The sequence below is a fragment of the Cenococcum geophilum genome, assembly GCF_001692895.1.
Source record: "Cenococcum geophilum 1.58 unplaced genomic scaffold K441scaffold_49, whole genome shotgun sequence".
Lineage (NCBI taxonomy): Eukaryota > Fungi > Ascomycota > Dothideomycetes > Gloniales > Gloniaceae > Cenococcum > Cenococcum geophilum.
In genome coordinates, this window is record NW_027137607.1 from 848,363 (window position 1) to 874,979 (window position 26,617).

General features: G+C 32.4%; 1 protein-coding gene across 1 annotated transcript; it reads right to left on the minus strand.

The window, feature by feature from the left end:
• Positions 1-22,808: 22,808 nt before the first annotated feature.
• Positions 22,809-22,979, minus strand: K441DRAFT_580609 (uncharacterized protein; the record flags this gene model as incomplete). Its single annotated transcript, XM_067644391.1, has 1 exon — positions 22,809-22,979. A coding segment is annotated over one exon (171 nt), but the record flags the coding sequence as incomplete, so codon positions are not given.
• Positions 22,980-26,617: the final 3,638 nt, after the last annotated feature.

The window sequence follows — 26,617 nt, forward strand, 5'->3', positions numbered from 1 at the left end:
GCGAGCAGTAGGTGCCCCCTAGTAACTCTACAGTAGTAGAGTAATAGTTTATAATACTAGCGCGTCCGTAGGCTTATTACGGCAGCAGTGGTTCCCAAAGAGGTTAAATAGTAAGGTAGTAGAGCACTATAGGCGACTTGTAGGCGCTAAGTAGGCGAGTTCTAAAAGGCGGGGAGATGGATCACAGGGTTTTCTNATTTTTCTTAAATAGAGTTTTCTCCCNANATGTAAATAAGGAGTAGTCCGCNTGGGCCCANTAGGGATCCAAATCGGACGTTAAGCAATGAATTATTATTATTATTATTATTATTTATTATTTTTACTACTTTTATTAATTCTCTTCTAGCTACTATTTTAACTTCTTTTTTATTACCTTTTTTATATTACCTTTTCTATAACTTTATTTACTAACTTATAGCTAACTTTATTACTACTTATATACTATTCTTTAACTATTACTTTATCTACTAATTTACTATTACTTTAGTTACTTATTTATTATTATTACTTTTATTATTATTTTTTATCTTTATTATTACTACTATTTCCACCTTTATTATTGCTATTTTAATACTATTTTTATCTTTTACATTAATTATTACTACTTCTATTACTCTTTTTATCTTTACTACTATTCCTATTTTTAGCACTATTACTATTACTATTTTTATTATCTTTTATTTACTAACTTTATTACTTTAGCTTTTACTTTTACTTTTACCTTTATTTTTATTTTTATAACTTTTAGTAATTAGATAAAACTGTTAGTTATATAAGGGGATATCATATAGCTACGGTTCGTAGATAGTATAATAATTGTTATTCTTATATATGTTAGGGAGGGCAAGGAGCTTAAGGCTCCTTACCACGCTACTGTCGCGGCGACACGTGACGGCAACTTGCCGCACGTAACGGCAACTTGCTACCTATAATGGCAATTTACCTTATATAGTAACTACTTGCCTTTATTCCCAACACTAGCGACTCTTTTTTTATAGTTGCTATTTATATATATATATACCGCTTAACTAGCGTAGTAAATATTAATCCTCCTTACTTACTATTGCCATTATAATATAAGTCTCGCTATCCTAAAATTTGCCTCTTAGCACGTAGTGCTTTCTTACTTAGGAGTTTTAGGTAGATATCTTATTTAGAGGGCCGCTAAGGCGCTAGTAGTAAGCGAGCTAATAGGAATTTTCTATCCTGGGGATAAAAAATCCTAATTGGCTGGGTTAAGTTAGGGTCTATAAAATGTTATACTCTAAAAAGTCTTAATAAGAGAATCTAACTAATTAAACAACTTTAACCGCTAGTTAAAGTTCCTAGATATCTTAAGACCTTACGTAACTAAGAAATTTCTAGGGACTCCCTTTTAACTTAACCTTTAACTCGTATACATAGAGTATTTATATTAATAAACGTCTTTAGTGCCTTATTTAGGTTCGCCTTTATTATTACATCTACTAGGTTATCTTGGCCATTAATCTATTAAATCTTAAAGAGTTCTTAACGCTTATAGGATTGCTAAAGTACTATAATATTAATTATAAGGCGCTTTTCCTTTATAGTACCAAGCTTAACTAAATACTTATAAAGGGAATATAAGTCGGTGTATACGATTATAGGGATAACAGGAAGTTTAAGTTAATCTATAATTATCTTTAGGGTAGTTCTAATTGCAATTGCTATATTAACTCCGCTAACTATTCTATATATCTCTAATGCTAAAATACTTTAGGTAACGCGCTTACTCTTAATTAAGCTCTAATAGATAAAATTGCTATAGATTATAAAGTTATTCTCTCTAGTAAATTTATTCGCGATAATAATCTTATATCCCAACTAGAAGCTAAAATCTTTATTATTTATAAATAATCTATTAATAAATATAAAGAGCTTAGCGGTAGGAAGATTAATAGGCATATAGAGTAGTCCCCAATTAAGATAGTTTATTTGCTAAAAAAGACGCTTATTTACATCGGCAAAATATAGTACCCTACCAATGGCCTCAATAGTTGGTGGTTAACGCAATTGGCGCGCAGTTGAGGGCATTTGGCAACTCGACCGACTAGCCTATGTCGTGTTTTTTTGACACGCAGCCTGCAACCACAATTGTATTTAGAGCCATCCACCTCTTTTATACCAATAGTATATTTTAGATAATAAACAAAGGCTACTTTAAAGCTATTTATAAGGCTAGTAAGGCAAATTGTATATACTTCTTTATATAATCCATTATATTATTTTAAACAATTTAATATAATATCCTAACTATTTTATAATATATTCTAAAAGCATAAGACCTTTCCTGCTCTCCCTGCGACAATAATATACTATAAGTATTTAGCTTTGCTAGCATAGCATATACATATAGCTAAAAAGTAGCTACTAAGAGTAGCAGATATAGGCCGAAAGAAAGGTAGATTAAGAGCTAGTATATATAATAAAGAAGCCGCAGTCATCCTATAGGAGAGTATAGAAAGTCCTACACCTAATCTCCTACTAAAAACTCTACTAGCTCCTCTATACTAAAGTCCAGAGTATATATTATAAACTTTATATACTACTCCTCATTCTCAATTAAATTTAATATTGCTTTTCCGTTACTATACTAGCCATAGCTGTCCTCTACAAAACTATAGTATTACTTAAATTGTGCAAATAACTTATTAGATTTAAACCTTTTCAGCCTAGGCTTATTAGTTCCTATATTTAGGACAAAGTAGTATACTAGGGCGGAGGATGTATATTCTGCTAAATCTAACAAACTTAGCTAGTTCTAAAAGTTGAATTAGCAAATATTGTAGTAGTAGTAGGGCCCTAGATTTTCTAGCTTACTCTAGGGCTCTCCCTTTAAAACAGACTTAATAAACTAGTCTAGCCTACTCTAGAGCTCTCTATTTAGGACAGACTTAATAAACTAGTCTAGCCTACTCTAAAGCTCTCCCTTTAAGACAGACTTAGTAGATTAGATAGTATAGCCTAGCTCACTAATAAATAGCCTAAGTTAATAATCGCGTTAGTTTCGTTGTCGCTAAGGCTTACGAAGAACCTTTCTCTTATATCATCGCTTAGATCCGCTATAAGGTCGTTAAGGTCATCTTTATACGGGTCCTTAATAATTTCTATAGTTAATTAATCCGGCATTAGGCCTATAGTATGTTTAATAACTACGGGCTAAAGCCGCAGCTAGATTCTAGATTGCTATTTTCTAAACATCTAGTTCTAGCTGCCTAAAAGGTTAGCATAGGCTTCTATAACGGGTTAGAAAATAATAATAGGTAGTAAAACACCAGATATGCACTAACCGCTAACAATAGTGCCATAAAAGTTATCTATTCCCTTAGACCTAGTTCTATACTCCCTAATTATATAATATATTGCTGTTAAAACGAAAGCAATAGTGTTGCTAGTAAGCTTTTTAAATATATTACAAGAGCAGGGTAATTAGGTAAGGCCGTTTCTTCCTTTACCATAAAATATACTAGCTATGCTAGCAACTATTACGTTAGAACGGAAGCGGTTATTACTTAGCTATTAACTTTTATTAGTATTTTACTAAATAGTACAGGCAAAATACCTTTATATAATCTAGCGCAATAAAATTATAATTAGTTAGTAGTTCCACGATCAGTTTAGGCGCGTTATTAAACCCTAGCCTATATACCTCCCTTATAACTATACAAGCCTTTATAATCGCGTAGTTCCTAAAGTTCCCTATTACATTAAATAGCTATATATAATATTAAGATTGTTAATAAACAATTTAATATAATATTTCTAGTATATAGATACCTTATAAGCGGACACCGGGTCAGGAATACGATTAGCTTTTTTTTATACTGCTTTTAGCTGCTTTAAAATAGCTTCTAACTATGCCTTTTTTATTATATCCTTAATAAGGCCTAGAAAGCGGTCAAACTATAAATTAATAAGATGCCTGTTATAAGTCCCAGAGTTAGTTACTAGCCTTACTAGTAAAATGGACCTATAAAGCGCAAATATAGGCTTATGTCTCTTAGGTAGGTTTTCTTTTATGCGTCGCCGTTATAATGTCTAGAGGTACTCTTCTCTTGCCCGTATCGCGGCAGTTAGGTTAAAATCGTCGTGGTCTAACTTATCCTTACTTTCCCTAGTGCTATCTAGGTCCCCTTCAGATCAAACACTAAATTAGTGTACTCTATATTAGAGGGAGGTTACTTATTTTGTAGACAAAGCTATATTAAAGTTTAGGCGAACATGGCTTACTAGGGAAAATATAAAGCTAAATGTTAGTTGTTTACGCGATAAGGTTCGGATTAGGCGCGTAAGAGAGTATTTTAAACTAGCACGCAATTGTTTACGCGGTGAGGTACGGATTAGGCGCATAGGAGAGTATTTTAAACTAACACGCAATTATTAAGAGCCGGAGGTATATTGCGAAGATGCTGCTTTTTATAGCGGTAGGCGGTTAGATAGTAAAGAGAGTGTTTTGTTTACTAGGGCTCGCTAAGTGCTAAATAGTAGAGGAGACTATTAAGTATTATAGTTAGACTCCGGTTATATATAAAGGTATAACCTACCTTAACTAAAAGATTAGGACTTCGCGTCTTTAACTAAGCTAGTTCTACTACCAAATTATTAACAGATTTAGTAAATTCATTAATATTTAGTTACTATTATTTCGTAAAAAAAGCAGGTATAGACTCGTAGTCACTATCCTCATCATTAGAAATTACCCTTTTTAGCTAGAGGCGGCCATATATATTCTATATATTATTAGCCAGCTTAATATATTATATACGACGTTAATAAAGTCTATTACATACCTACTTCTCTCTACGCCTAGATACAACTAGACTAGAGTTGCTATTCTTATTATTAAATATTACCCTTTTAAGCCGGAGGCGGCCATATATATTCTATATATTATTAGCCAGCTTAATATATTATATTCGACGTTAACAAGGTCTATTACGTGCCTACTTCTCTTTACGCCCAAATATAACTAGACTAGAGTTATAATATTGCTCGTTCTAGCTGGGTTCCACGTACTCGTTCTAGCTAGGTTCTATATACTCGTCCTAGCTAGGTTTTATGTGCTTATTCTCCGTTAGCGCGTTCTTCCTTCCGTTAGCTAAGACGTAAGTAACTCCTAATAGTAAGCTAAGTAAAGACATAAGGTTAATTATACCAGTTGTCCTCATTTCCTTATTCTATGTTAACTTAAAGTAGGGTTCTTGCTACTAGTTTAAGTGTTTAATAACGCGTTTTTACGTTTACCTGCTATAATAATACTCCTGTATTTACCTAGTTAGCAAAAGGTATAGCTTATAGCTAGAATAGGTTACCTTATAGCTGTTTCTATAATGTCTAAGGCGTATATAAATTAATAACTTAAAAAAATATATACTGGTATAGTATATATTAGACTAATAGCAGTATTAATAGGAGTATCATTACTATAGTGCTTGTAAATGACTTAAATAGGGGTGTATTTGTTATGATTAGCTACTAGTTCTAACCGGTTACGGTTAAGCCGCGACCGCGACCTATTAACTTGCGTTAAGTTAGTAGTTAAGAAAACATTATCGCATAGTTAAAGATTGTCTAATACTATTTGCTATTATACGCGAAACTATTTTATTCTATTAATATATCCCTTAGCAGATATAGTATATATATACAAAAGGTTAAACGTTAATCCCGGCAACAAAAGCAGCAGGCTAGTAAGGCTCGTGTCTAAATTTAATAGGGAGGTACCTTATTAAACCACTTTACCCACCTAGGGCGCTAGCTTTTAGATCCTATACCTTATTCCAGTCCACCTACACTAGGTTTAATACCCATCTCGCGCTTAAAGCGAAGCTTATCTACCTTATCCGTATAGCTCGCCAGTATAGATAATACTAGGGTAAACATAGGTAGTATATAGGACAGCAATTACACTTCTACATAGTTATATCGCTATATTCCACACCCTTATATAACACCTAGTATTTCTACCACAAATATCCAACGTTATTCTTCCACGTCGTTAACCCTACTAGCCTATAGTAAGCCCAACCTATCCCCTACACATATATCGCAACAGCAATCAAATTTAGCAGAATGGTAAGGAAAGCGCAAGCATAGACATAAGGATTAGGTATTAGATACTAAGAGCGAGCCAGGGACGGTGTTAACATATATTACCCCAACAAGTTTACTAAAAAAAACGGGTATAAACCTTAGGCTTTATTATCTAATCCCCTTAGGCGTTTTAAAAATGCCGGATAAGTTATAAGAATATCTTAGGTTATATTATTTTAAGACTCCCTCGCCTAATAGTATACCGAGGGGCTCTATTAAGCCGTCTACCTTTATATATAGTGATCTATTAAACTAGCAAGCATTCTAGATAAAGCAGTGGCTTTAAGGCGCATAATCTATACTACAGTTATAGTTGCCTTTACCTTTTCTATTGCGGGTTAAGGCGTAGAGTAAGGGCTCTTTTTTAACTAAAAGAGGTTTTTTAGGATAGCTATAGGTTAAGTATTGCCTTAGTATTAACCCGTTTACCAATTCTACCTATTCTTATACGTATAGAGTGCGAGTTATTTAGTAAAGATAAGGGTGCGGAAATAGAGGGTAAGTAATTATATCGTTCTTAGCTAGTAGCGCAGACTATAAATATAAGTTAGTGACGCTAGCTTAACTTTAAGCAGTAACCTACTTATTCTTCTTTATTCTATTATAAATAAAAACCTATCCATTTTTTATAGAAACATATCCTTAACCACACTGCGCCATTTCTCTTCGTTTATAAGCTAAATTCGTCCTCTAGCTATTTTATCGCCAATATAGTAGCAAAGCGTTTCGCTCTTAGGGTTAAAGTTAATATCCTAGCCTAGCATATCTACAAATGTATTAAAGCTTAGATTATTAACGTGTATATCTAAAGTGTTATTCTTACCAGTCGCTAGCTTTTAGGTTAGAATAATTATTAGCTCTTTATCAGCTACCCGCCGGATTAGTATTATTATTATTTTATATAACCTTAATATTCCCTCCTACCTTATTGCCTTTAGTATACCGGCTAGTAAATAATACGCAATAGCGGAGTGTAGGAGTACTAGGTTGCCTATTATAATTTGCCTAGTAAGAGCCGTTTTATTTATTTAACGCGTCGCATTATAGCTATAACGCTAGGTAAGCTGTTTAATATATTTAGTATATAGGTTCTTAGGTAAACCTAAAAACACGGATAGGAATTCGTTAGAGATTTTATTTAATATTTGCCGTATTTATACCTTACTTATAAGGAAGCGTAGTGGCTGTCTAAGGAGCCTACGCGTTAACATTTTGATTTTAACATTATAGTAAATTGTATTGTATTGTTCGTTTATAAGCCCTAAATCTCGCTTAAGAGTGTCTTTGGTATTATGGCTTAGGTCTATTATTAGTGCTATAATTCCAGAAGCGTTAAGGGAGGTGCGATAGGAAAGACGTTTTAATTACGCGCCAAGACCAATATATAGAATTGTATAGACAGGTATATTGTTTAGTTATTATATAAAATAATTAGTTAAATGTCTTATAAGAAATAAATAAGCGTATTAGCGAACGCTTCTTTACCCGCCACACTACCTAGACTTATAACCTCTTATCCCTTTTACGTCTCCGTCTATAAGCTTAATTTAGCACCCAAATTCGTTAATACTTTTTTTTTATATATTTTTTATATATTTATTATATTATACTATGTATAATAATGCGCATACAGCCTCTAGGCTATAGTGCTATAGTTCTATATATATAAATCCTTTCTAGGCAGCTTAATATATACTAGTAACTATATTTGCCAATACTTTAAGACGCCCAGTCAGCCTATAACTAGTAGAGCCTAGTTAGCACAATTGAAGGTCCTAACCTCCACCGAAATACTTAATATCCCTAATAAGGGCTAGAATATCATTAGCGAAAACGAAGATATTCTACTACAAGTCAATAAGATCTTAGGTCTATATAGCTCGACGAAAAAGTATCTAAGCTCTTAATATAATTTTTTAAAAAAAGACACGATTAAACCATTAAAAGAGGCAGTAGGTTAAATTAAAGCAGACCCTTTTTAGTTTGCCGGAATCTAGATATAGTAATAGAGTCGGTATATATAAACAGGTAAGCATGCTATAATTCTAAAGTAGTTATCCCCTAATATCTATAAGGTCTATACTAGCTCAGTAATATTTTTACCTTAAGGGCTAGTAATCTATATAGCGTTCTTACTTAGGAGAATAGGGAAGATAATCCGTTAGGATTAGTTAAAAAGACTAGTCGCCAAGTCTCTAGTTGCTTTAACTCCCGAGATTAACAATTTTTAAATAAAATGTATACTCGTAATAGTGGCGGCGAGACTATTGGCCGTATTAGAATAGAATCCCCCAAAGGTTAACTTATTCTTTAAGACCTAAAGATATTGAGATTAACTTATCCGTATTATAGATAATAGTTAAGGAACAAACTAGATTTTACGAAGTTAGTTACTACACTATATTAGCATTACAAAAGCTAATAAGAGAGCCGTAAGTGTGTAATATTTTCTAAATAAGAAGATATCTAACTACTAATAGATTCCCATTATTAGAACACTTTATTTAAGTTTAATAGAATATTAAAGCACTATAATACGTCATGAATAAGCCTTATACGGATCTTAGTTTAATTGTAGCTATTAAGGATACTTCCTTATTTAAAAATGTTTATATTCTTAAAAACTAGTTAGATATAACTACTATAGGGCTTGACAAATCTTAAGCTATTATACTAAAACGAGTTCTTATAAAGCGTCTTATAATAATCCAAAGACCTTTAGGCACTAGAAAAACGTGGCTTTAAAGGCGTTACTCAGTAATATAATAATGGGAGATCCCCCTATTATTATTATATATTATACAAACCATACGCTAAACTAGTTATTTAGGTATATTACTTAAAGTAATATATACTTTATAAAATTTCCTAGTACTTCTAACCGTCTTAATACTATCGCTTATACAGATAGACGATATTATACTATATTGGGCGCCAGGGCCATAGGAGTAAGAAGAAAAGGAAGTGTTAGGGCTCCCTCTTTTTATATCTTATATTATATTTTTTTATATTATCTTATATTGTCCTACTATTATCCTACTATTATGTTATATTGTCCCATATTGTCCCATATTATCCTGCTATTATATTATATTGTCCTACCATTATATCACATTGTCCTACCATTATGTTATATTGTCCTACCATTATATCACATTATTCTACCATTATATCACATTGTCCTACCATTATATTATATTGTCCTGTTATTGCCCTACTATTATATTATATTATCCTGACATTGTCCTGCCATTGTCCTGCCATTATATTATATTGTCCTGTCATTATCCTGCTATTATATTATATTATCCTATTATTGTCCTACCATTATATTATATTGTCCTGTTATTGTCTCATATTATCCTGCTATTGTCTCAGTACTACTATATACTTTTTACTATTTACTAAGATTATAGTTATAGGTATTTGTCGGCCAGGATCCGGGTAGTAACTCTTGGCAGTAATTTTACTGCCCAAATCTCTTATAGATTAATTGATTGGCGTAGAGCCGTTATATTATAGTAAAGCCATATCTAAGCAATCTATATCGTGATCCTTAGCATAGTATTACACGTAGAAATATTTAATTATTAGATTTAGGAAGGTATTTATATTTTAATTAAATTCATAAGACTATAACTAAGGGCCTTTGCGGCGTAGTGGTATAGTAAGTTCTACAATTACTTTGGTTTAGGGTTGCTTAATTACTATAAGAAAGTCGTAATGCTTAGCGTGGTGTTAAACTTAAGGTGCCTCGCCACTGTAGTGGCAGAGACATAGTAGATTAACTACTCACTAAAATATAGCGCCCCCGTTACTATAGTAGCCACTACAGTAATAGAGATACCCTATATTTATAAATTTAGATTCTATATACGGTATAGCTTGCAAATTTGACGCGCTTGCCAATTTAGAGGAGCTTTTAGATCAGAAAGTTACTAAATTAACTAAACAATCGCGTCAGAATTAGATTTAAGCTTTAGCTTAAATATATTCTACGGCCTTTAGATTCAATCTAAAGTCGCAACTAAACATTCCCTAAGATTTAATATAGGGATCTCTCCCTAAGGATCTAGTTTAATCGTAAGGTTTAGGAAGGGGTTATAATTTAGTTAAATTCATAAGATCACATTCTAAAGTCCTTATAGCGTAGTAGTATAGTATATTTTACCTCTTACTATAATTTAGAGCTAGCCCAACGTAATTAAAACTCGACGTAGAAGAGCCGACATGCTTAGTATATAGTGCTAAGATTTCGTTAAATATATAACTTTAGGCGTTACGGGACACGTATAAAAATACAAGCTTAATTTAGAGCCTTACTAACGCCTAATTTAATAGAAAACGACCTTCTTTTTTAATATTTTTGATATTTTTAATACGCGACAAGTAGGAATTAAACCCGCCACGCCTAGGAGTTAAATACGCGACGTCCAATTGCTTAATCTAGCTAGGAGGCTCGGCGGCGATATAATAGGGCTTAATAACATAATAAGGCTCGACGGCGATGCAATAAGACTTGGTAATATAATAAGACTTAATAATACAATAAGGCTCAGCGACGTGATAAGGCTTAGCAATATAATAAGACTTAATAATATAATAAGGCTTAGTAACGTAATGAGGCTCAGCGGCAATATAATAAAACTTAACAATGCAATAAGTCTTAGCAACGTAATAAGGCTCAGGGCCAGGCAATGAGGGAAAGATTTAAGGTTGCTTAGTTACTAATACCTAATAGCGAAATCCAACGGTATAGTACTGCTATTAAGGTGTTCTAATACGGGTAGGTTATATAAAGGTTTCGTCCGTAATATATCTAATATATCCCAAAAGTCTGCCTTTCGCTTATCTTTAAGGTTAAATTTCTAGCCTATAATAAATTAAATGTTATAGTTAGTAAGAGCATAATAAATAACAGCATATTTTGCCCTATTATTCTTAGAACCGTTAAATACAAAGTAATAAATAGTCCATTAACTTATATCTATTAGTGCCGGCTAATAAAGTGCCTTTAAAACGTACTAATATTAATAATAGCCCTTTTATTTTACAGTATAATAAGCTTAATAGCAATGGGGTTTCGGTCCTTATAATTAAGCATATTTATTTAGCGGAGCTAGGTTTACTAATTATTCCAATTAGCATTATATTATGGGTTAATTCAATATCTTACACCAATAAAAAAAGGTAGGAGGTAAATTAAATAGAATAATCAGGGTACGCTTTTCTTCGCCGTTAGGGATTTCGTATAGACGTCGCATAGCGTGTAGGTAGGAGCTAGTAGTCGTTAAGACGTCATAGGTAGTAGTGAAAGTTTTATACAAGATAGTAAGATCTCAAAAACCACCACTAATAGTTCCCCCTTATAGCAGACAACTATATATATACGCTGCAACTATGCAATCAGTAGACAAAAGCGGTAGTTATAAACATTAGTTTATCTATTCTAATGCCATCTTACTTCTTATAACAATTCAAGATATAGAAAGAGCTTTAGTTACGGGATAATCCTCTTATATACTAATTAGGCTTTTAGAATAATAAAGATGGTATATATATATAGTCTGTTAGTAAAGAGGATACACCTTAATAGGAATTGTTAATATATATTAGGAATAAGAGTTAGTAGGGTTATAGGCTAAATTACTTAATAGGTATTAAGGTAGTTAGTAGCCGGAGTAATATTAATCTAAACAAAATTTAAACTTTTTAAGGTTTAGTTAGTTATAAGGTGGTTAATACTAAGATAATATATTATAAAATATTAAACAGTTGCATATTATCTATATATATATATATTATACTAAGACATACTCTTATTATAGGGGGTCGCTGCTCTAACTGCACTAGCTACGCTATTTCTATTACATTATTATTAGCCTGCTAAATAGGTTAGGCTTTAAACACTTTATAAAACTTATTAATTATTATCCTTTTAGTCATTATATACCTCACTAACATAACTATATCAATTGGGTTCCACTTATCCGTACTATACGTTGTTAATACAGTAACTACTAGCGCTAGCTATCTAGATCTAGCAGCTCGGCCGAATACTTATACCTCTACATCTACCATTATTACCGGTTTAAGCAAATAGACTCTATACGTAAAGACTAAATTTAGACCCTCTCCTCTAACTCTTCGGTTAATAATAAGAAACTAGACCACGTTATTCTGGTAAGGACCGCCTATTAGAATACAAAACGCTTTACAGATGTCCTCCTAATCTTTTAGGGATGTCCTAGACTCTATCTAGCAAATAGTTAAATATTTAAACTGGCCAAGCCTTTTATAGAAATACTATATTATATTATTAGTAATAGTTTACCACTAGTCTAATAGCTAACTTATAAGGCGTAATAGTATATATACCGCTGGTTCGTAACTGCTAAACAGTAGTCTCTTATTAGGATTCCTTTTAAGTACTTTATTAACGTATTTTATAATTCCATTTAGTTTCCTAGAGTTAGTAATTGTGCTCTAATTCTTCCAAAGTAGATTCTTGTCTAAAGGTTTATTCTATTTTTCGCTATGGAACTTATTAACTATCTACCTTAGCTTTATTCTAACTTTTATCTTATCCTTCTACCACGCATTCTACTACTTATCTCCTACCTTAGCTAGGCCTAAAAAGATAGTAAAATTTTTTAATAAGCGACCGGCTCCCTTTAGAAATTAATCTATATTAAAGACGGGTTCTTTTTCTTTTCTTCCTTTAGCTTTCTAGTGTCTAAAAGCTTTATTTAGCTGTTTAAAAGCTTCTAAGGATACTCTACGCTAGAGCTTCTTAATATACGGTTTAAATATTAAATCGTTCATTATATAGCAGTCTTAGTAGATAACCAGTAGTAGCTTATTAATCACCCTCCTATTAAACCATCGGTTTTCCCCCATCCTGCGCATAATTAAGACCTTTATAATTAAAGAGGAGCATTCTTTAAAGCCCATAATAACCTTATTTAAAAGAAAAGAGCGATTAGCTGCTCTTAGCTTTTTATATTTAATTAACGCTTTAACATTACAATTATTAATTAATTTTATATTTGGGGAATCCGTTTAATTAAGGGCCCTAAAAATTTCTAAGGCGGGAATTAAACTTATAAAACCTTTACTAGTTAGCATACCGGAAATAAACACTACTAAAGGTCAAAAGGTATAGTAGGTTATTTTACTATTACCGTCCTTATAAGACCGGCCTAGGCGTTAAAAGTAAGGAAATACTACTTAATTATTATATACTTATTTGGCGATTTTTATTAGATAACCTGTCTCTAACCTATCTATATAGAACTCATTGGTAAAAATCCCACTAACGATATAATAAGGACCACCGTCTCTATAGAGATTAAAAATGGTTTTATACTATTCCTAAGCGGTCTAGGTTATTGCCTAAGTTTATAAGGTCGTAATTATAAGATATAAAGCCAATCTTAGGTCCATTTTCCACCAGACCACTTCGCCTTCTCCTTTATATTTTATAGGTTTAAGAATATCCCTATCTTCATCCGTAAAATTATACTTCTTCGTACTAGACCTAATAAAAGCCGTATAGCGCACGCAGACTTGTAGTTTGCCTCCAGGAATAAAATTATTTAGTTTTAAGGTCTCAAACCATAATTTAACGTCTTTAACCGCTTAGGGCAGTAGATTCTATCTAGTAATATATATAGTTAGTCCTATTGGCCAGTTAAGAAATTTTCTAGCAATACTTCCCTTAATATAATAGCACTGTAGCATACTATCTATTTAACTCAGGCATCAGGCGTTAGGCGGCTATAGGTATTTATCCATACTAGGGGCAAGGTAGAGACTTTTATCTCTACCTTTTTAATTTTTCCAATTAAGCCAGTTAAGGTTAATCTTAGTTATTAATACGCCGGTATACCAGATTAAAAGCATTTAAAGTATCTTACCTAAACCCATTATATCCGCGAGAAAGGTCCCACCTAGGGTTATATAATTAAGAAGAGTATAGGTAACACTAAGCAGCTAATATATCTATATAGCTTTACCCTTTTTTATGCCGTATAAGTAAAAGGTTGCGTTTTAAAGAGTGTTATAAACAGTTAACGGAAACGAGAGGAACTGTAGCGCCTTTACCTATAATATTAGGTTAATATATGCTTCTCACACGTCCTTTAGGTAATCAACTTCCTAATTAACCTCCTCAATTTTATCCTTATGCTTATCTTCCGGTTCCTTATTAGTTGAAATAGGGTTAATTAAGGCGTTAAAGTGGCGGCGCTCCTATATACGGTTAAGATTAATTTCCCTAATACAAATTAGGTTAGGGTTATTATTTATATCCTTAAATAATATATCGATAAACATTTTACAATTAGACTTTGGCCATTTATTACACCATCCTTTCATTTTATCCTATAGTATTGTCTTAAATATTTACACTTTATCTAGATCTATGCCTTTTAAGAGCTCTAATTTATCTAGCAGGGGCTAGTCTTTACTACCACAGGTCCAGCTATAAGCAGTTTTAATTATAGCCGGCCGTACGGCTAATAATGCATTAATAGGTATAGGTGGCGTGAACTTTAGGGTTGATATAGGCTTTAGATTTAACTGCTTAGGTATAGGTGGCATAGACTTTAGGGTTAACTGCTTGTAACTACTTCGACCCAAGGTAGGTATGTCTATTCTTCTTCTAGTTGGCACCGGTCGTATAATATCAGGGTTAGAGTTAGACTTAGAATCACCCTCATTAAATCTTATACCTATAAACGTACATTAAATAACTCTATATAATATTATACAATCTTATAAATTATAAAGTCTCTTACGCTTTATAATCCGATTAGGATCTTTAACTCTAATTATAATTATATTAAATCCGGCCTTCTTTACAGAAAGTACTGTAAATGCCAGGTTTATATAGTTAAGAATTAGTGTACCAGTGGTCAGATCTACTATAGTCTAGCCATCCCTGTATTTATCCGCTAAGAAGTTTTTACTTATCGCGGCCTACAGCTTATTATATCCACAGTAATATACATTAATTTTCTCTAGAGAATCGGACAATAGATGCTTATACTTAGTTTTTAATACAAATCCATATAGAATGGGGGCCCTAGTAAATAGCGTTTTGTCTAGGTAACTATATACAGCAAAGCTCATTTTATAGAATGGTGTAGGTATGGTATTTGGCTATTATAGGGCTTTAATAGACAGATTACTAAGCACCTAGGCAGCCTTAAAGGTTGCCCTTAATCTAAATGAGTCAACAGACTGCTCTCTGGAAGACAAGGCGCCACGCTTTTAAATAGCATCAGTTATTGTAACCTCTACGCCTCTACATCTATTAGTCGTTATATATTACTATATAGATTTTTTAGCGGCGATAATAAAAGCTTTAAACTCTAATAGTAGATCGGATCTCTTAAACATATGCCTATACTTAGTGTTGAGAAGGTTAAAGACTATACGCTTAACTCCATTTCGTATGGGTCTAGACATTAACAACCTACCGCTAGACGCTTTGTTAATTTCGCTAGCACAGTATTAAAGGATTTCGTTGTATGTTTTTTCGTTAATTATAAGTCCTTACTACAGCTTTAGACTACTTATTTATAATAAGTTCTTATTAGTTATAGTGGTTAAGTACTAACTAGATTCTAGATATAGCGCCGCCATTATAGTTAGGGACCCTATATATTTATAAGCGGGTAAAAGCTTAATATAAAATAGTATAGAGTGACTTACAAAGACAGTAAAGCGGATAATGTATTAGACAATTAGCAACAATATAATAAGATAATCCTAACAGTTATAATAAGAAGGTATACTAATAGTGTTAACTTAAAATAATAGCAGATGCTAATAAGAGCGATCTAAGAGTAATATAAGAAATAGAACAAAATGTAAGTTTTAATGTGAGAAGTAGGATAAGATATAAGCTTTAATATAGGCAGTAGAACAAAATATAAGACTTAGAGTAAAAAACGGAACAAAAGGTGCGTGGTAAGATAAGATATAAGATTTACGCTACTAACTAAATAAATGATAATAAGAGAGCTGATGATTCTATTCTTTATATTGTAACTAGTTAGTAAAGCAGCTCTAAAGAGGTAGGGAAACAAGTTTAGGACAATCTAAGACATTAAAAAATGTCTAAGATTGTACAAAAAAGTGAAATATAATATAGCATTTTATTCTATAAGTGTAAGGTAAGGCAAAATACATAATAGAGAGAGGTAGGGGGATGATCCAAGACATTATAAAAGGTCCAAGATTATACAAAAAAAAGTAAAATATAATATAGTATTTTATCCCATAAGCGCAAGATAAGGTAAAGTACATAGTAGAGAGAGGTAGGGGGATAATCTAAGATATTATAAAAAGTCTAAAATTGTATAAAACAAAGTGAAATACAATATAGTATTTTATCCCATAAGCGCAAAATAAGGCTTTAGAATACCCTTTCACCTAAAGTATAACCCATTTTTAAGCTATATTACTAATAAAGCAACTTTTTTTTAGGTAAGCTATTATATCTACTATATAGGCAACCCAAAACTAGTATCCTAGATCCTACTTATAGCTACTACGCCTTATATTAAAGATATTCGCTAGACTTATTTATATATAGGTCCCGTAGTCCGAATTGCATATTAAGCTATCTATAACATAGCTATTATCACTCTAGCCCTATAACACCGTACTCTCATTTATACGCCTTTTTCTTCTATTTCCTACCATTATCCACTTAATCTTTTAAACTTCTATAGCCGCCTAAACCAACACTACAGCCTCTTTATCTTTAAAAACACAACTACGTTAAGCTTAGCTTAGCCTTAATTTCTCTTTAAAAATACAACTACGTCAAGCTTACCTCGGCCTTAATTTCTCTAAATACACACTGCCTAGAAATATATCCCGCCTTATACGACTACTATAAGCTCTACCTATAATATAGCGTCTAGTGCCCCAGCGCGGAGCGGGCTCTCTTAAAAGCCGTATTATAATGCCTTCCAGAGACCAGACACCTAAAGCTTCTTCAGCCGCTATAAATAAGGGAGATGCTAATATGCAAATCGACGGTGGTATACTGGGTAGAGATGGCCCTAATCTTCGCAAGCTAGGGTGGGATATTAAGGTCAAGCTGGCCGATCTACAGACTGACCTAAATAACCTATTCTTTTCTGCCAAATCATTCAAAGAGCTCTAACTGTATTTTAGCTCTCCGCACCCTAGTAGTATATAGGCTTATACTAACATATCTATTTAATAGAAAACCGGAGGTGTTAAAAGGAATTCTAGAAATAAACTTTTAAAAGCCGTTAAAGATAAGTAGTTAGCCTATAAGACACGGGCTTTCTATTTAATTACTTCGCGGGCTTTAAATCATCTATATTATTGCCAATACCCGTTATCCGGCCTAACCCTCTAGCGTTACCCTAACGACGAATATAAGACTTCTAGGCGGCAGCTTAAGTTAAACATTAGTTAGAACTCTATATATCTAAGACTAGATATTATAGTTCTAAGTACTAACTTATTTAGTTATCTTAACTTAACTAGCACTACCCTTAATCCTCCCTTTTTTCTTACTATAGCTTATATAGAAACAACGGAATTGTAGGTCTAGATAGCTAACATCATTAGGCTCTATAACATTAGTAGTAAATAATATCTTCACCGTAGCTATAGTCCTATAGCCATCGCCTAAGAATACTATATATTGTTATTTAAACAGATAAAGGTTTTTTAGGTACCATTAAGTCTTTAATTTATAGTTTGGCTACTTTAAACTCTTTTAAGTCCTTAAACTCGGTATTAAGCTCGGTGTTAAGCTAGTCACACTTACGCTTTAGCGTCTAATTTGGTTACCTTAGACTCTTAAGTCCTTAAACTTAGTGTTAAGCTGGTCATACTTACGCTTTAGCATAACTAGTTCTGGCGAGAAAATAAGAGGTATACTCTTAGCAGCTATAAAGCTAAGCCACTTAGATTAAATACCGGCAATTAACCGTTAGTACCATAATACGCACTCTTTACGCCTAGAAATAATACTATATTGTTTAATATATAATTAGCAACAATATAGCGGAGCTGTCTATAGTGTTCTTATACCCCTAAGAGTTACAGCAGCCTTTACCAACACCTACGGTGCTATAAAAGGCGGCTACCTAGCTACTAACACGTCTATAAAAAAATACGTAAAGAGAGATATAATACTTACACGTTTATTACGGCCCAACTACTTATAATTCGCGATTAATTCTATTACTCTAACTAGTTAAATAACGCGTAATTATAACCAGACGGTATAAATACGGATACTAACGAGTATGCTCCGGTGGCGGTAAAATATAAGCAAAATACCTACCTAGTGCCTCTGTGCGGTATACCACATTAGAAAAGCGTCCTATCGTTATTATTATTACTTAAAGTAGAGATATTTAAAGCAACTAAGAATATAAAGGCGGGTAAACCAATTTCGTATAAGACCGATAATAATATATAGTAAGTTAACTAGATAATTTTAGATATTACTATATAATAACACAATAATAGCCAAAGTATACCATATAATCCTTTTTATTTAAAGTTTAATTACGCCTTTTTAATATAGCTATACCGCATTCGCTGTATAAAGGGAGACGTTAATATACTACTTAAAGATACCCACCTTAGCCTACTTTATGGCCTGCTTAGCTTCTAATCTATAAATTAATAGGAGGAACTAATTACCGCTATTCTATTTAGTATATAAGACGAATAATGGCTCCAATTAGAGTATAAGGTGGAATTAAACATTAAAGGCTCTAAGCAGAGGAAATACTATATTTTTTACTAAGATATTATAAATATAATTGCCTTTCTAATTGGCCATTAACCCTTTAAAGATACACTAGCATATACACCAAAGAGACTCTATAATGCCGATAACTACCAAGTCTACAACGAGCTATATAGTGGTAACTGGTGGTGGAAGACATAAGGCAAGGTTCCTAGCAGTACTATAGTAGTTTCTATACTTATAGCAGTTAATAAAACCCAGCTAATAATATACTATAGCGATAAATTGGCCTAGCCGGTATATCTTACCATCGGTAATCTTAACTAATAAGTTCAACGCTAATAGATATCCCCCGCAAATATTCTTATCAGTTTTATACTAGTTATTAAAGAAAAGGATAATAATATAAAAAGTAAAGCATATTATAAGGTAATAAGAACTATACTTAAATATAAGTCCTACTTTAGTATTCTAATGCTATATTCCATAAACTAAAACATAATAGCAATTAAGTATCTTACAAAAAGCGGCATAGACCTTTAATATATGGATAATTTTATGCGACAATATTATCTAATTATGTATAGAATAATAGTAGACTATAAAGAATAAGTGCTGCTTATAGGTATTAAAAGCCGATAGTACTGCACTATATGCTAGGTCCCCCCTTTAAAGCGTAAGAACTTGACTGAGAAATAATACCTACTACGCACCTATAAGGAGACGAGAAAACAGATTAAACGCCAGCAACTAAAGAACATTCTTCTATTCTTAGACAACTAGGTACACCTAGTAGAATGTTTTATATAGTACTATCGCCTATTTAATATCCATAAGGGTATAATAGTAGATGTTCTACATTAGCTTCTAAAGGGTATTGTTATACAACTTATTAAATAGGTACGGAAACTAGTAGGCGATATCATCTAGCTAAAAAAAAAAAGAAGAGGGATGAAAATAACTATAATAAATATATCTACGGAGGCTTAACTTAATTAGCGTTTTAGATAAATCCCGGCTTTTACGGGGCTAAAACGGTTTAATAATCTATTATTTAGTAAAGTTACTTAATAGACAGGTAATAAACAAAAAGCCATAGTTCGTTAACTTGTCGCTATACTAGCCCCACTGCTGTCGTCCAGGGAACTATATACTATGTATTTTACAAGAGCCGTATATAACTTCGTTATTATAGCTTAGTATTACACCCATAATGAGGAGACACTATAATATATACACCACGCCCTATATCGAATTAATATACTTAAAGGCGTGTTTTAAAGTTTCCGTCTAAAGGTAAAGGATTCTAATATAGGCCATTTTAATATACCAAAATTCCATGCCCTTGTATATTTTAAGGAAAATATCCACCTATATAGATGCGCAGATAGGTACTACACTGGCGTAAATGGCGAAGCTAGACACCGTTATATTATTAAGGCGTTTTATAACTTAACAAATAAACGGGATTCGCTATCTCAAATCTACTCTCACAATTTAAGATAGGTAGTAGTACTAGCAATAGAAGACGAAATAGCTTTTATAAATAGTAATTCTATACTATAGTCTTCCCAGTGTCTAAAGGTATAGGTTACTTAATTAATATAGCATTTAGCAGTTGCAAAGCTTTGGTAGCCTTTAGAAGATATAAATAGGGCAACGGATCTTATCTAAAGGCGTCTTAGATTAAAGACGTGGCTTTATATATTTTATATAGCAAACTATTACGAAATCCTAGGGTTTTTAGACGGCATTACGGTATTTATCCAAAAGTATAGGTGAAAACTACAAGGTAAACGTGCCTAGAACTCCAATATAGACCGGAAAGAGAAGGATCCTTTATAGGTTAAGCGCCTACTTATTAAAATATATCTATCTATCCGCTATTAAAAACGAGACGGAAAAAATATAACCGACCTTAAGGCCTAAATTAGTGAGGTAGTACGTTGCGCACTAGATTGGCAATGTTCTAACTAGTAGAGGCGTGATTATATATAGGTCCAAGAGTATATAGATAATAATAACCGTATTAGAAAGGGCCGCACACCATTAGGTGGAAGACTTATAGGCCAGCTTTAGCTAATTATTACTATTCTAGATATTAAAAGGTTAGATAAATACGGTGTATACGTGTAGTATACTAGAGCTATAGTAGAGCTGCTTTAGCCATTGAATTATAGACTGCCGCATCCAATACACGGTATAGTTGAGGTGAAAAGGTGGCCGCGTTTAAGCGTAAATACTAGGCAAGTACTTAGAGGTGGTCGCTTTTATTTAATGCTATCTATTCTACAAAGCGCGTATATTATTTCAGCCGCTACTTCTTATCCAGATTTGTACTATATTAATAATTATATTAATTAAAACCAATATAATACTTTGTACTTGGACAACTTTCTTAAAGAAGGAACCCGCATTATGTTATTATATAGAAGCCAGGACAAATAGCAAAAGCAGCTAAGCTAGTATAGAACCTATATAAGACTATATAGGACTATATAAGATTATATAAGATTATATAAGATTGTATAAGATTATATAAGACTATATAAGATTGTATAAGATTGTATAAGATTATATAAGATTATATAAAATTATATAAGATTATATAAAATTATATAAGATTGTATGAGATTGTATAAAATTATATAAGATTGTATAAGATTATATGAGATTGTATAAGATTGTATAAGATTATATAAGATTATATAAAATTATTTTAATCCTAATATATATTATAAGCTAGCATACTATAGGCTAAGAAAATAGTAAAAATTCATTTACGTAATTGGCATACAACTTTAAAATAATATATTATATTACCTTAATTATATGTCAAGGAATATACAGTTGGCTTTTAAAGTTATTAAGTTGGTTAACTGTATATTATTTAAATTTTAAGTTGGTTAATTACATGTTAAGGAATATGTAGTTAGCTTTTAAAGTTATTAAGTAGGTTAACTGCGTGTTATTTAACTTTTAAATATATTAAGTTAGTTAATTACGTATTAAGTTAGTTAAGTTATATATTAAGTTGGTTAATTGCGTATTAAGTTGGTTAAGTTGCATATTAAGTTGGTTAATTGCGTATCAAGTTGGTTAATTACGTGTCGAGTTGGTTAAATTGCATGTCAATTACGCAAAACGCGAAAAACAAAGTCTACTTAAATCTTATCCTGCGAATATTTTCCTAATATAGGGTAAGGATATTATCCTTAGTTAGTTCCTAGTATTAGGTAGTAATAGAGAGATTAAATAAAGCCTTAGGTTAATAGATAGAAGTAATATAAGCTCCGTAAGCGCGTTACTCCATATATCCTTACTTTAGAGAATTAGCGTTAATAACGTTAATTTTCTTACCTTAACCATTCTGGCGCAGAGCAATAGAATCCTTATTTAGGGAGAGAATGCATCCATTAAAGAGTAATAGTATTATTAAACTAAGCTTTTTTTTTAGCTTTGCTATAAGATTTGCCTTTACTAGCTTATCTTCTTTAAGAGCTAAGAATTAGTCATCTCCTAAGATAATTATATTATTAGTTTATATGCCAATAATCCTAAATAGAGTTCCTATAGTTATAATAAGGAAGCAGGGATTAAATATAAAAGTAGTTATTAAAAGCTTCTCTTTATAGTGCTTACTATAGGTAGCCCACTAGTAAGTTCCTGCCTCTATAATTCTATATAATGGCTTAAGCATAACTATAATTATATCTTTAGGATACTAGTAGCAAATTTGCTCTAGAAGGTATGCTAATATTAAGCGCTAAAGGTGCGTCTCTAATTAGGTGTAGGCTTAAGTAATATCTCGTAAATAAACCGCTATTCTATTCTTTATTAAGGAGGGAGCTAGCGTAATAATAACTTACTAACTAGCTTGTTAAATTATAGGAGACTATATAAGAATTACCTCCTTACTATTATTATTATAGCCTTAAATAATAAGCCTTAATTTCTTAAATAGGGCGTTAGTAGCTTTACCCTTAATTTTATTAACTATTCTTAACTTAAAGATATGAACTCTATTAAACTTAGTAGGGTTATACTTCTTAAATTTAAAGACTCCTCTTATAATAAGACTATTAATCTCCTGCTTATTAGATGCTTAAAAAGGAGCTCCTAAAGTTATAATACGACCTTTCTTTTAGAGCTATTTTATAAGTTTAAAGTTAGCCTTCTCCTTAGCTGTTATAAAGGCCATTAATAACTTAACTCTATTCTTAATGGTAGCAATAAATTATTCTTTAAAATTAATAAGATATTGGCGATTTTGTAATCCCTTTAGGCGACCTCTACCGCGTCGTGGTTATGGCGCATCTACTATAATTATATTAGGATTATAGTCGCCTTCTAGAGTATATTAATTATAGTTCTCTTTTAGGGCATCTTTTAGGGCATCCTATAAAGGCTTAGAATTATTATCTTTATAATAAGGCTTAATAACAGTTAAACGGAATTAAGTAGGTCCGTAAGGCATCTAAATAGTATAAGTTTAACCATTAATTATAATAAGTTAGTATAGGCCTAACTATCCTCCCTTTTTACGCTATACGCGTACCTTAGACTAGAGTGGCAGATTAAGTATAGTTAAGGTATTTGGGCCATTTCTTATTCCTAGTATATTATTAACCTAGCATATAGCGTAGAGACGTCGCACCTTCTTTATTGCCTTGTGAATAGCCTTAGCTTATTATATAATAAAGGGAGATAGTAGAGAATTATTAGTTATTTAAGGGTAGGCGCTAAAGACTAGTAATATAGGTATGAGTCTATCTAGGCCAGCGGAATTATTAATAGCTTTAATAGCTATTTATAAGGTAAGTTCTTTACTAGCGTTCTTTAGTTTTAAAAAGATAATCTTATATACGTGGCGTAATGGCGTATAATATCGTTCTACTTTTCTAATACTATTATATACCTTAATAGGGACTTCCTTAACCTTAATTACTATTGCCTTTATCTATTATTAAAACTCTATAGATAAGAAGTTCTTTTCTACATTATAGACAATTTAATTAGGGGGTCCTAAATAGATATTAATCTAGTATAACTAAAGGGTCTCCTATACGTTTCTGGCTAATATATCTTTTAAAAAACGCGCGGCTTAGAAGGAGGTTAAGAAGTTAATAACTTAGAGCACTGGCTTGCCGCTGAGATATATAACGTTAATAATAATATAGAAGTTAAAGTTATAGTTATTCTTAAGGGTAAACTTAAATCAGCTAGGGGACTTCTAGTTTATTTAGTAGTAATAGTAATACTTTATAAGATGCTTAATTGCTTTAACCTTAACTTTATAGCCTACTTACTAAAGAACCCTAAGTAATTAATAAATAGATAGGTGGCTAAAATAATAGTATAGTTGGCGTAATTTTAACTTAGTTAAGTAGCTCTAAGTAATACTCTTTTTTAGTTAATAAAGGAGTAACTAGGGGTAACCCTACTTGCATATAACGGGTACCTAATTATCTCCCTAAATAAGTATATTCTTAAGGTTGTTAAGCCTAATACCTAACTTATCTATATCTTTAATATAAAATAAAAATAGAGTGTTTATAGGAATAATATAAAAACTAATATACCCTAAGGGGGTTTAAACCCTAATTATACTAAAAAAGATTATAGTACCTTTGCTAAAATAAATTATATACTAGCCTGCCGTTAAATGGTTAATCTAAATAGAGCTATTAAGCTACTAAAGGGCTTAAACTTAAGGTTCTCCTACTATAGATACTCCTGCGGCTCTAGTATCCGGTATAATACTATAAAAGACATTTGCCGAGTATCTATCGTTAAAGAAAAACGCGGAGCTCTTCTTTAGCTTGTTAAAGATATCTAACTTTATAATAGAATGAAGCGTAGATTAGTTATTAAGGACAGTAACGGTTTATATGCTATTGTAACGGAATTCCCTAAAAGGTACATATTAGATAAGATAGAAGGAGGTCTTATCTATATTCTAGAAGGAGGTCTCATCTATGTTCCAGAAGGAGGTCTTACCTATATTCTATCTACGTCCTAGAAGACACGGTTAGATAGATAAGGGGTAAAGGGTTTTGCTAGCGTCTTAGAAAGATTATATAGGGAGCTGGTTCTCCTCTAGAGAAGAACTAGCGATTAGTCTCTGAATAGAAGTGGTTAAAAGCATTTATCCTTTAATACGTAAAACTTATTCTACCTTTAACTTACCTTCTATTTACCTTTGACTTACCTTTTACTTACCGGTGACACTGTTAATTAGATAATTATACGTTCCAGTTAGGCTGGCCTTTTATAATTCTAATTGCTTATAATCCGTTAGGAACGTACGGCTATTAATTAACAATGACGAATTATACTCCTGTACCCTATAAAGCAACGCCCTTACCGTAAGAGGCTTAAAGAGTCTCCTTAGAGGAGCGCATTCCCTCTTCCTATGAAGAAGCTACGGCTGGTCCGTCTAACCTTATAAGACCCTTAGGAACGATTACCGCTGGGGAGTTATTGGAGCGGTCGCTATACGAGACCCTATAAAAAACAAAGGAGTTGGAGATACGATTGAGATAAGCATATTAAGACTACTAAGAACAATTGTAAGGATAATTAGGGGAAGTATAGACACCCTAGACACGAAGCGGACTTAAAGGGGTAACGCTATACTATACTGTAATGTTAGAAAAACCTAAATTCCGTATAAAGGAACCTAATAAGTACTATGGTAATAGTCTTCGGAACTGTAATTGTTTTATCCGATAATGCGAAACTAAGTTTTAGCTAGATTTAAAACGTTATTCTAACGAGTATAATTAGACACTAATTGCTTCTACCTTTCTACGTGGCACCGTTGAGAGTTTATAGACACGTTACGAGAAGAAACTTACTACACCCCTTAAATTTAGCGAACTTAGGACCTAGTTAGTTGATTAGGTCTAAGACCCTACTAATTAAGGGATGGACTATAACTAGCGATACCATAACGCTAAACAGCGGGATAGTTAGACTGTGGTCTAGTTTATAAACTACTTAAAAGAACTAGAAGATAATATACCCTACTTAAATCTGTGGGATAACGCTATATAACTTTACTAGCTACTTGCTAAGCTATGACCTAAGATTTAACAGGCTATATAAGAGAAGGGTGAAATTCCTACCTCTTAAGAAAAGCTTATCTCTAAAGCTACTTAGATTAAAAGTACTAAAAGAGACTATCTAGGTAAGTGAAAGGAATAAGACGCTAATAATAAAGAGCGTAGGACTAGACCTAGCTTTAATAATAGGGGTAGATTCCGACCTAACCGCTCTATAGAAGGATAATATAAGTAGGCCTCGCAGCCCTAGAGCAACGCTAGTTAACTCTAAAATAATAATAGGTAGAGACCTAATCTGTAGAAGGGGAACCGGGAGATACATACCTGTTATAACTACGGTAAGAAGGGCTATATAAGCCGCTTCTGCTGGTAAAAGAAGTAAGAGTTGGCCTAATTGGGAAAAGAGATAGCCTAGTAGATCTTTACTCCCTTATACTAGGCTAGCAAGAGAAGGAGGGAGTAAACTACCGTATGGTTATTCCTATCTCTATTTAAGTTAATAATAAATAGGTAACGTAAGACTGCCTTATGGATAGCGGCGCGAGTATAGGGTTTATTTCTTAATTACTGGTAAAAGAATTAGATTTAGACCTTAGCGGCTTATAGGTACGTACCGTTTAAAGTATTAAAGGCCACTAGATTCTATGCTATGGGGAATAGGCTTTTTTTGTGGCTA